Source organism: Labeo rohita, chromosome 8 (genome assembly GCF_022985175.1).
Source record: "Labeo rohita strain BAU-BD-2019 chromosome 8, IGBB_LRoh.1.0, whole genome shotgun sequence".
Taxonomy (NCBI): domain Eukaryota; kingdom Metazoa; phylum Chordata; class Actinopteri; order Cypriniformes; family Cyprinidae; genus Labeo; species Labeo rohita.
In genome coordinates, this window is record NC_066876.1 from 30,557,780 (window position 1) to 30,569,909 (window position 12,130).

Sequence of the window (12,130 nt, forward strand, 5' to 3'; positions counted from 1 at the left end):
CCAAATTATTTGCGAACCCGTTCTGAAGTCCCGAACTGACTCAAATGATTCGCGAACCCGTTCTGACGTCCCGAACTGACTCAAATGATTCGCGAACCCGTTCTGAAGTTCCGATTAAAACCAAATGATTCGCGATCCCGTTCTGAAGTCCCGAACTGACTTAAACGATTCGCGAACCCGTTCTGAAGTCCCGACCTGACTCAAACGATTCGCGAACCCGTTCTGAAGTCCCGATTAAAACCAAATTATTTGCGAACCCGTTCTGAAGTCCTGATCTGATTAAAACGATTCGCGAACCTGTTCTGAAGTCCCGATCTGAATCAAACGATTCGCGAATCCGCTCCGAAGTCCCGAACTAACCCAAACGATTCGCGAACCCGTTCTGAAGTCCCGATCTGACTCAAATGATTCGCGAAAAGTCCCGATCTGACTCAAACGGTTGCGAACCCGTTCTGAAGTCCCGATTAAAACCAAATGATTCGCGAACCCGTTCTGAAGTCCCGATTAAAACCAAAAGATTCGCGAACCCGTTCTGAAGTCCCGATCTGACTCAAATGATTCGCGAAAAGTCCCGATCTGACTCAAACGATTGCAAACCCGTTCTGAAGTCCCGATTAAAACCAAATTATTTGCGAACCCGTTCTGAAGTCCTGATCTGATTGAAACGATTCGCGAACCCGTTCTGAAGTCCCGATCTGAATCAAACGATTCGCGAACCCGTTCTGACGTCCCGAACTGACTCAAATGATTCGCGAACCCGTTCTGACGTCCCGAACTGACTCAAATGATTCGCGAAAAGTCCCGATCTGACTCAAACGGTTTGCGAACCCGTTCTGAAGTCCCGATTTAAACCAAATGATTCGCGAACCCGTTCTGAAGTCCCGACTTGACTCCAACGATCCGCGAACCCGCTCCGAAGTCCTGAACTGAATCAAACGATTCGCGAAGGCTCTGTAAGTGAGTTCATCTTTTGTGTATGCCAAACTCTGTTAATGCCAACTTCTTTGTAATGTTACATCCATTTTTCATCTGTTGTTTTTATCAGTACATAATACGCGTATGTTCATTATTTCATCTAATAATACAAGTGTATAGAAGTATGTTTTTGTTAATTATCCATATGACTTTTATTTTGAAAGTGTCGCTGCGTAAACGGAATACTCTCACTGTAGCGGAAGTCACTCTGCTGCGCTTGTTGACAGGTTCCGGCGCGCACTCTTCCGCTCTACTGTGCGCGTGAGTGTGAAGATTCCGATTATTAGTTATTGATTATTGGATTATCAGTCTGTAACATCGACAGCTTCAGCCGCAGCTGAATCTGACCAAAGCGGAGAACATGATAAAAGCCATTCTCATATTTAATAATCATGGCAAACCACGACTGTCAAAATTCTACGAGCATTACGTGAGTAAATCATTCGCTCCTCATTATTATTATTATTGTTATTATTATGCATATTGCTTACGCGTTACTGTGTGTTAAATGATGTGTGTTATTGTGAATAATTGAACAGCTGATTTGTCAGAGAAATAAAATATTTGGCGGGTTATTATTACAGCTGAAATGTTAAACATACACAGATTGTGATAATGGAAAAATGCCCTTAAATCAGTTGTCATGGAAGAATACTAGATGTTTGCCATGTAAAGCACAGAATGTAAATTAACTCAGAGATAATGTGTGTGTGTGCAGTGTGTATGTATATGAGTGTGTGTGTGTGTGTTTTTGTGTGTAAGTGTGTGCAGCCTGTAAAATATTGAAGAGCCACTCTTTGTCTCCTGACATGTGATCAGGGTCAGAGGTCACTCTCGAGTTACACGATCATTTTCACGGGCTCTTGTGACCCGCTCATGTTTGTTTCACTGTCAGCTGCCTCATCAGGACACTAAACTGTACAGTCATCATGCAGCGTCCAGCGAAACACAGTTAACATCATTTAATGAGAACTTTACATACACACTGTATTTGTAAGAAAGAGTCAGTGTGAGCACTGAAGGAATGACAGTGTGCTGGTGAAGGATTTTCATACGTTTACGTCAGTTGACTGAGGAATGAGGGTCAGTGAGACGTTGAGTCACATTAATTTCCTCATACAGGACAGAATGTTTCAACAGCTTCACAGAGATGAACAGGACAGTAACTGTGCTGCAAAAGTCTCTGCAGAAGACAGTGGTGTCATCAGCGGCTGAACTCAGATCAGTGTTAATGTCCTCATAAACACTTCACTGCATCTGAATGAGAATGAATGAATGAATTTCACTTCTGACCCTGAAGCCACAGCAGCTCCATAAACACGGCTGCTGCCAGCGTGGCGTTCACAAGTGCGGTGAAACAGCGACACCTGCTGCTCACACTGAAGAACTGCTGACATCAGTCTGCCTTATAATGCTTTCTGTGGACACTGGCTTCACATGCAGCTTATTAAGTTGGCCGGAGAAAGTCAACTTACTGAAATCCTATTTAAACAACATCAACTTCTGAGACTAAACTTTCTGACTGTATCTCCTCCTAGAGCTTTAACTCTACAAACTCCAAACTCAGCCCAGATCTTCAGACTGATCTGACCGGGTGTGCTATATCTTTTCTAACTCATCGGACTTACGGTTTTCCTAAAAGTGACGATTAAAACTGGGGAAAATCCCATAGACTTACATTGACGGAATGTTCAAATTCAAAGACTTTTCAAACTCCAACTGTCAAAACTCCCAGAATCCCTTGAGCCTCAATTAAGCTTCCTTTCTATGTACTATATTTCTAATGCATTTAAACTCATTCAAACTAGCTTAACCTAAGCTAATCATGCTAGAAACATGCTAACAACACGCTAGTGATCAGCAAATTTTTCGAACAACATGATAACAACGTGGTAGTAACATGCTAATTATGCTAGAAACATGCTATTCATGCTAAAATCATGTTAACAATATGTTAGTAACTTGCAAATCATGCTAATAACATGCTAGTAACATGCTAATCATGTTAACAACATGCTAGTAACATGCTAATCATGTTAGAAACATGCTAATCGTGCTATAATCATGCTAGTAGCTTTCTAATCATGCTAGTAGCTTTCTAATCATGCTAGAATCATACTAACAACATGCTAGTAACTTGCTAATCATGTTAACAACATGTTAAACATGTTAGCAACATGCTATTAACATGTTAATTATGATAAAACCATGCTAGCAACATGCTAATCTTGCTAGTAACTTGTTAATGCTAGAATTATGCTATCAGCATGTTAATAACATGGTAATCATGCTAGAATCATGTTAGCAACATGCTAGTAACATGCTAATCATGCTAGCAACATGCTAATAGCTTGTTAAACATGCTAGCAACATGCTATTAACATGCTAGTCATGATACAGTCGTGTTAACAACATGCTAGAATCATGCTAACAACATGCTACTGATCAGCAAATTTTTCTAACAACATGATAACAACATGGTAGTAACATGTTAATTATGCTAGAAACATGCTATTCATGTTAAAATCATGATAGCAACATGCTAGTAACTTGCGAATCTAGAATCATGCTAGCAACTAGCAAATTGTGCGAACAACATGATAACAACGTGGTAGTAACATGCTAGTTATGCTAGAAACATGTTATTCATGCTAAAACCATGCTAACAATATGTTAGTAACTTGCAAATCATGCTAACAACATGCTAGTAACATGCTAATCATGTTAACAACATGCTAGTAACATGCTAATCATGTTAGAAACATGCTAATCGTGCTATAATCATGCTAGTAGCTTTCTAATCATGTTAACAACATATTAAACATGTTAGCAACATGCTATTAACATGTTAATTATGATAAAACCATGCTAACAACATGCCGATAACATGCTAATCTTGCTTGAATTATCTTAACAACATTCTAGTAACTTGTTAATGCTAGAATCATGCTATCAGCATGTGGATAACATGCTAATCATGCTAGAATCATGTTAGCAACATGCTAGTAACATGCTAATCATTCTAGAATCATGCTGGCAACATGTTAGTAGCTTGTTAAACATGCTAGCAACATGCTATTAACATGCTAGTCATGATATACAGTCGTGTTCACAACATGCTAATCATGCTAGCAACATGCTATTAACTTGCTAACCATGTTAGCAACATACTACTAACATGGTAATCATGCTAGCAACATGCTAATAAAACTTGCTAATCATGCTAGCAACTTGCTAATCATGCTAGAAACATGCTAGCAACATGCTATCTTTCTGTCTTTTTAATCTTTAAAACTATCTAAACTTCAAACTACTTCCAAATATTCAAGCTTCTAGCTTTTAAATCTTTTTAAACTTCCTGTTTTAGCTTTCTTAAGCCAAATTAAAAGTATGTCTTGACTAAGTTTTTATCTAGTTAATGTCTGTTTTATTCCTTTCAGACTGAAGACACTGAACAGCAGATCATCAGAGAAACCTTTCATCTGGTTTCCAAACGAGATGAGAACGTTTGCAACTTCCTGGAGGGTGGACTGTAAGATGCACAGACACACGTGTTTCTTCAGCAGCGTCATGTGATTGACGTCACGCTCACGGCGTCTCGTGTGTGTGTTTTCAGGTTAATCGGCGGCTCGGACAACAAGCTGATCTACAGACACTACGCCACGCTTTACTTCGTGTTCTGTGTCGATTCATCTGAGAGCGAGCTGGGCATTCTGGATCTGATCCAGGTCACATTTAATCATACAGCACTTTATACAGAACAGACTGTGTCGAAGCAGCTTCACAGTAATAAAATAACAGAATCAATGATGCAAACGTCGTTAAACATGAGACCAATCCACATTCTGCTGTGTTATTATTCGGTTCAGTTCAGTTTATTAACTGTGTAAAATTCATCCATTATGAACAAAGTCACTTAGTGCAAAGCAGCTCTTCAATTCAGATCACGTTTTGAAATCAACTCCATTAGGCGACAGAAAAAAAACCTTAAAAGGGTCTTAAAAAGTCTTGATTCATCCTTACACTAATTAAGGCCTAAAAAGATCTTAAATAAGAGCAGAAAGTCTTAAATTCATGAAGTCATGGTATTAAATGTGGCATGCATCACAAAAAAACCCCAATAATCCTCAAATCAAGATACATCTAGCGTAAACTCAGTTCTGTTCAATTTTCTGGGAAACTGAACAAAACTGAGTTTATGATTAAAATTATTTATGATTAAGTACAAATAAGTGCTGTCAAATGATCAATTGCGATTAATCGCATCCAAAATAAAAGTTAGTGTTTATATAATATATGTGTGTGTACTGTGTATATTTCTTATGTATATATAAATGCACACACATATAGTATGTATTTTGAAAATATTTACATGTATATGTTTGTTCATATAATTGATATTATATATAAATATGTTTAATATATAAACAAATATAAACAAAACATATATTTTTTTAAATATGCACATGCATGTATTTATATATGCAGAATGTACACACAAATATATTATGTAAACAAAAACCTTTATTTTAGATGCAATCAATCATAGTTAATCGTTTGACAGCCCAAGTACAAATCGCTTACAATGGAGAATGAAAACTTGTTTTCCCTTTTAATTAAGTTGATTTTTCTGAGCCAATCAGCAATTTTTTTTTTTGCTTTAAGGATAATCTCACTTCATTTTGATTCAAGTTTTTCCTGAAAACAAGACTTCATATTTTGTAATTTTGCGTCTATAGTAAATGTTTTGATTTTAAAAATTTTACACATTTGCACTGGAAAACAGGACAGAAATACTGAGGAAGAGCATCAGTTTTTTGCAGTTTTTAAAAAGTTATTTCCATATTGTAGTGTTTGAGAGCAGATATATTTTTTTCTTTTTGTAAAATTAATTAATGTAAATCTGTAGGAAGTTATATTATAGTGCTGTGCAATCATTTAATGTGACTAATCACATCCAAAATAAAATTTTGTGTTTATATAACATATGTGTGTGTACTGTGTATATTTATTATGTATACAGTATATACAGTATATATTCTGAAAATATTTATATGTATTTACATTATTATATTTACATTCATATAAATGATATTATATATAAATATATTTAATATGTAAACATAACATTTTTTTTTCTAAATATATCTGTGCACAGAACACACATATATTGAGTAAACAAAAACTTTTATGTGGGATGCAATTAATTGCGATTAATCATTGCCCAGCACTAATTTTCAAACTTTAATGCGTTGACGTTTACATCTAGAGAACACACTGACATATTGTTTTCTATTCAGTTTGTTCGTTAAAACTGTCTCTGCTCTCTCTGTGTCTGCAGGTATTTGTGGAGACGTTGGACAAGTGCTTCGAGAATGTGTGTGAACTGGACCTGATCTTCCACATGGATAAGGTGATGCACGCTTCACAAACGAGCACTAGCGTGAGCCGCGGCGTGCTGAGAGCTGTGTCTGTTCTGTGTGTCTGCAGGTTCACAACATCCTGGCTGAGATGGTGATGGGCGGCATGGTGCTGGAGACCAACATGAGTGAGATCATCACGCAGGTGGAGGCGCAGAACAAGATGGAGAAGTCCGAGGTGAGAGCGGCGCACGTCTCCGCCGGCAGCATGCGTGTGCGTGTGGAACGCATGTCCCAGAATGCCGTTCTGTGATGCCTTGGTTCTGAATGTCTGCTGCTGCTACTCTTCTGTGATCAATCTGAAGATTATATCAGTGTGGGATTCCTCGCTTCTGTCAGGAAACAAAGCCAACTGCGTTGCATTGTGAACGTTTGAACGCGGCTCAGTTTGATCATTTCCATCTCACTCGTGCAAAACCATATAAACATTATCAGACGCTGAGAGGAGCCGCTTCGTGTTTCTCTCAATCACGTGTATTTCTACAGCGCTTTATACAATGCAGATTGTTTCTAAGAAAAAAACAGGAAAAGAATAGAATCACTGATGCAAACTTCATCAAATACGTGACCGTGGAGCACAAAAAGTCTTAAGTATATTTGTAGCAATAGCCAACAATACATTGTATGGGTCAAAAATATAAATTTTTCTTTTATGCCAAAAGTCATTAGGATATTAAGTAAATATCATGTTCCATGAAGATATTTTGTAAATTTCCTACTGTAAATATATTAAAACTCAATGTTTGATTAATAATATGCATTGCTAAGAACTTCATTTGTACAACTTTAAAAGCGATTTTCTCAATATTTAGATTTTTTTTGCAACCCTCAGATTCCAGATTTTCAAATATTGTCCTATCCTAACAAACCATACATTAATGCAAAGCTTATTTATTCAGCTTTCAGATGATGTTTAAATCTGAATTTTAAAAAAAATTGACCCTTATGACTGGCTTTGTGGTCCTGGGTCACATATGAGACTTAAAAAATAGTGTCATAATTCATATCAATTCAGAGTCAGTGTTGCAAAATTTGTCAAATATGAGCGTATTCAGTTCAGCTGTAAAACGGAAGACGGTATCATTCAGATCAATTCAGTTCTAGTTTTGTTCTCATCTGATGTGTGCATTAAAGTCGATCATATTACTGAATATTAAGTGTCTTTTAAACCCAAAGTAATCAAGTCGAAGGTGACATGTTATTTTCTGTCAGTATTATCGCTTTGATAGTGACAGAAAAGCTGTAACGCTGAAGTGTTTGGTGTTCAGATCCGAGGCGCTTCTCGTGAGTCGGTCTGACTGAATGTGAGTGTCTGATTCATCACAGACCCGCCATAGACCAGCGCTGACCGTCCCTGCGCCGCCACATTGGCTTTAGTGATGTGCTAAATGAAGAATTCTCAAGTCAAACTAAAAATAAATATTATTTGTGACTCTGGAGCACAAAACCAGTCTTAAGTAGCACGGGTATATTTGTAGCAATAGCCAACAATGCATTGTATGGATCAAAATTATACATTTTTCTGCCAAAAGTCATTAGGATATTTAGTAAAGATTATGTTCCATTGTCGGCGCCGATAGCCTTGTGGGCAGCGCGCCGACATACAATGCCTTTGCGTTATGGGCGTCCCGTGTTCGAATCCTGACTCACAGACCTTTTTTTGCACCCTCAGATTCCAGATTTTCAAATTGTTGTATCTCAGCCAAATATTGTCTTATCCTAACAAAGCATACATCAATGGAAAGCTTACTTATTCAGCTTTTTATCATGGCTGTGTGATGCAAGGAGAGCACAGGAATCTCAAACTTCACTTTATCAGTCTTTAATTAGGCAAACGCAGGGGAAAATACAACTTAGCTGACAACAAATGACATAGTATGCAGACGCTGAACCGGATGAGGAACAAATGAAAAGACAGAAACTAATATGCACGGGATAATTAGGAACGCAGGTGCATAGAATAATCAATCAACTAACAAGAACAGGAAACTGAGCATATAAGGAAAACTAGGAACAAAGGCAGGGGTAAAACAAGGCAAAACTCTGACACTGGTTTTGTGGTCTAGGTTCATATTTAATAATCAATTATTTACATTTATGTAATAATCAACACTCAAATAAAACACACATTTAGATTGCACATGAGGCAGCTTTTATGTCAAGGGCTTAATAATAGAATAATGTTTCTACTCCAGTTTTTGTTGTTGAAAAATTTAAAACAGTTCCTTTAATAAAAGCAGGTTTTCCTTTATTTATTCATAAAATAAACATGAATTATTAAAAATACAATGAATATGTAATATAGTGCATATGTTGATCAAAAATAGCTATTTTTCTATCTTTCTAGCTGCTGAAGTTTAGGTGCATTGCTGATCAACCTGTGTTTGACCCGAGCTGAATACATGACCGGCGTTCGGATCTTTCTTTTGAAATGAAAGCACGTGTTTGCGGCGGGTCGTGACAGACGTCCTGTATGAAGTGTGTTGATCTTGAGCTGCTGTAACTGTCTCTCTTCACTCTTTCCTGACTGTCTCCAGCTCTTTGCGTTTCTCTCTTTCTGCAGACCTTTATCTTTCAGTGTCCCAGACAGGACAGGTAGACACAGGTACTGCTGAATCCCACACGCAACGACTGACACATGCGCTCCTGAGGACAGACGCTCACACGGACGCGATCTCACAATCGATCTAATTAATCAGAAACAGAACAGAGCAGCATATTCAGAGCTGAATTTGCATAAAGGTATAAGAAACATGTAAGAAACCATCTGTGATGTTTGTCCGTTGTGGGAAAGTCAGTCCTCAGGATCACAGGTTAGATTAGAGCAGATGTGTGTGAACATCATGTGGATCGTTTAGAGATGACAGTAGATCTGTAGCACACACACACACATGTGGACGGTAAGTACAGTATTCTCATCTGTCCTGTTGTTTTGGCTGTTCAGTGTCTGTCTGAGCACTGTTCCATGATGCACTGCTCCAGCTGAACAGATGGCGGGTAAAGACTGACTGATTGATGAAGACTTTCACATCTTCAGGCATCTCAAACCATCTGGATGCTTCAGAGGCGTCTCTCTTATCAGAATCTGAGAGGGTTTGTTCACATGCAGTCAGTCTTTACTTGGCTGTGTACTTGTTCTGGTTAGTTAGTTTCATTTTTAACTAGTCGTTGTGCCCTCATATAATTTGATTAAACAAACCCTGCTTTAAGTAAAAGTTCATATGTCTTAAGGATGTTTGTCAAAGCGCTGCAGAACAGAATGAAGAGCAATGTTCTGTCTGAAGTAACGCAAGCTCCTTCTGTTCTGCTGAAAACAGCCTGAATCATCATTAATCAGAGTTTAATTGGATTCTGATCAGTGGAGCTGACCTGGATTAACCACATAATCCTGCCATTCAGTGACGTGAACACAGCGTTACTTTATTATCAGCCAGATACTAGTGTAGTTTTTATTAATATATTCATTTTAGTTCCATTTCCTGTAATTTTGTTGGGTGTAAGTAATTACTAGGTAATTAGTTAAAGTAATTAAAAAAATTTCCCTTGGAAAAGTAAAGTAGGGGATTACTCGTACTTTTGCTGTACTTCTTATGTAATTGAACTTAATACTGTGTATAGGCTGTAGAACATTTATATAAAATACAATAGTGGATATAAGATCAAAATTTAAAGTCTAACCTTAAAATGCATGCTTTTTGTACACTTCTGACTTGAAATACTTTGGTGAGTTAACAAGAATATTGGTAACACTTTAGTGTTCAATTCTCACTATTAGCTACTTGGTTATTCGCAAGAATATTACTGGGATATTGGATGTTTATTATAACTTAAAAAGCACAAATGTCTTATTCTGCAAAACCTTATTCTAAACCCTTAATTAGACCCAATTCGTTTGTGCGTCTGTGATTCCTCCTCCTCATTTCATCCGGATCAGTTTCTGCAGAGCTCGATCCACTCTCTGTCGTGTCTTTCATCCTTCTCTGGCTTTCGTAGTTCCCCTCGCTCCGTTTCTTCATTGGGTTCCCATTCTGTCTGATGGTTGAGTAATGCATGAGCAGAGCTTTGAGATCAGAGCGTTTGTTTGCATCCTGTGCTGTACGGCGTGACTGCTGGTCTGTGCTGGTTTGTGCCGGTCTGTGTCCGTTCTCTGCGTAACTGAGCATTTGTGTGTGTTCAGGCCGGGATCGCGGGAGCTCCGGCGCGTGCCGTGTCGGCCGTCAAGAACATGAACCTCCCGGAGATGCCCAAGAACATCAATATCGGGGACATCAGCATCAAAGTGCCAAACCTGCCGTCTTTTAAATAGTGAGCGCTGCACACGAGTGCACGCGTCTGAAACTGTGTTTACCACAATCAAGCAGATCTTGTGTTGCATCACAGATGAAGGCACTGTGTGATGCTGTCAATGAAGTATTTATTTCATTCTTCTGTCCTCTGTCTGTGTGTGTGTGTGTGTGTGTGTGTGTGCACGCGTGTGTGAGTGTGTGATTGTGAGTGTGTAGCGCTCTCAGCATCACGCCTAACAAACATTCCAGTATGGAAATATCTCAATGACGCTGTATATGCCTAAATTATATGACTGTATGTATGTATCCAGAGTATATTTATATATGATTTGTCTCCTCTTTTCTTATGCTGGTAGTTTTGCTTTGGTTTTTAAGTGCTGCTTCTATTTCTTTTTGCAACAAAATAAAGTATCAGATTATTTTTTCTTCTCTAATTCGTGTTTTCTGGACTCTTGTATGTCTTGTGTTTGATGGAACAGTCAAATGACCAAGTTTACTCAGATTTAACACAACTTTTATAAATGACAGGTTGATTAAGGGGAGACACTGCAGGCAGAAACACTATTTTTCATGCACCTGTGAAGTTTGAGATTTTGGGCTTTTTGGTTTTTCATAAAGTGTTTTTTTTTAGACTAGTAGAACAAAAACATCCACAAGATCCACTGTTAAGTGTTTCTTTTATACCACTTTATTTATATGTGTCAATAGATTTCAATTACAATACATATTTTTAAAGGCCGTTTTTTCAAAATGAGTTTTTCTCCTAAACTGAGCCATAAATCTCCACTTCAGCAGCAATTACACACACCAAACTTTACATTTTTATTCCTGTCTATATCCTAAAGGTTTTTTACAGAGGGATTTGTTCATATATAATTTGCTTGATTATATACAACATTTTATTCCACCAAAAACTGATATATATAAATATATAAAATACATTGTTTTCTGAATTATTTCTGAAGTATTTTCTGTATTAAAAAGTGACAAAAATTAGATGCCCAAAATTCCCTCTGTAAAAACATTTGATTCTAATGTCAAAAAAATTAAACAAGAATTTTGCATAATTAAACCTAACATTTTAGAAAACTTGTAATACAAAACATGTTTGCAATTATCAGTGTAATCAATAACTGGCTATAAGGCGATAACTATTAGTTTTCTTTATCCTATTCACCTGCAGTGACTTGCAATAATGCATTACAAGTAAATACATCAATACATTTATACACAGTTCTTACACATTCATGCATAACAACTTACAAACACCTATTCTTTTATTTGTGAAATAATGAAAGATAACTGTTTTTGCAGGGCTTAAAACGTCTTTATTCACCTTTCTACAGATTAAGGCCTAAAAAGTCTTAAAGTCTTACATTCATAAAGTCATGGCATTAAATGTTGCATGCACTGTTACGTTTGTTACATTTTCTTCCTCAGTGTTTTTGT

General features: G+C 37.3%; 1 protein-coding gene across 2 annotated transcripts; it reads left to right on the forward strand.

Annotated features, from left to right (window-relative positions):
* The first annotated feature begins 1,187 nt into the window (after positions 1–1,187).
* ap3s1 (adaptor related protein complex 3 subunit sigma 1) lies at positions 1,188–11,115 on the forward strand. 2 transcript variants are annotated; one of them, XM_051116307.1, is made up of 7 exons: positions 1,188–1,405; positions 4,416–4,507; positions 4,592–4,703; positions 6,317–6,388; positions 6,466–6,573; positions 8,959–9,000; positions 10,573–10,695. In XM_051116307.1, exons 1-6 carry the CDS (start codon positions 1,337–1,339, stop codon positions 8,992–8,994), a joined length of 489 nt encoding a protein of 162 aa, XP_050972264.1. In that variant the 5' UTR covers positions 1,188–1,336; the 3' UTR covers positions 8,995–9,000; positions 10,573–10,695. The 2 variants fall into 2 exon arrangements, with proteins under 2 accessions (XP_050972264.1, XP_050972263.1); XM_051116306.1 differs by lacking the exon at positions 8,959–9,000 and having other exon boundaries at positions 10,573–11,115.
* Positions 11,116–12,130: the final 1,015 nt, after the last annotated feature.

Coding starts and splice junctions, on each gene's coding strand:
- ap3s1 (XM_051116306.1), top strand. CDS start 1,337: ATGATAAAAGCCATTCTCATATTTAATAATCATGGCAAACCACGACTG. Junction 1,406..4,415: donor CAAAATTCTACGAGCATTAC/GTGAGTAAATCA, acceptor TATTCCTTTCAG/ACTGAAGACACTGAACAGCA. Junction 4,704..6,316: donor GCATTCTGGATCTGATCCAG/GTCACATTTAAT, acceptor CTGTGTCTGCAG/GTATTTGTGGAGACGTTGGA.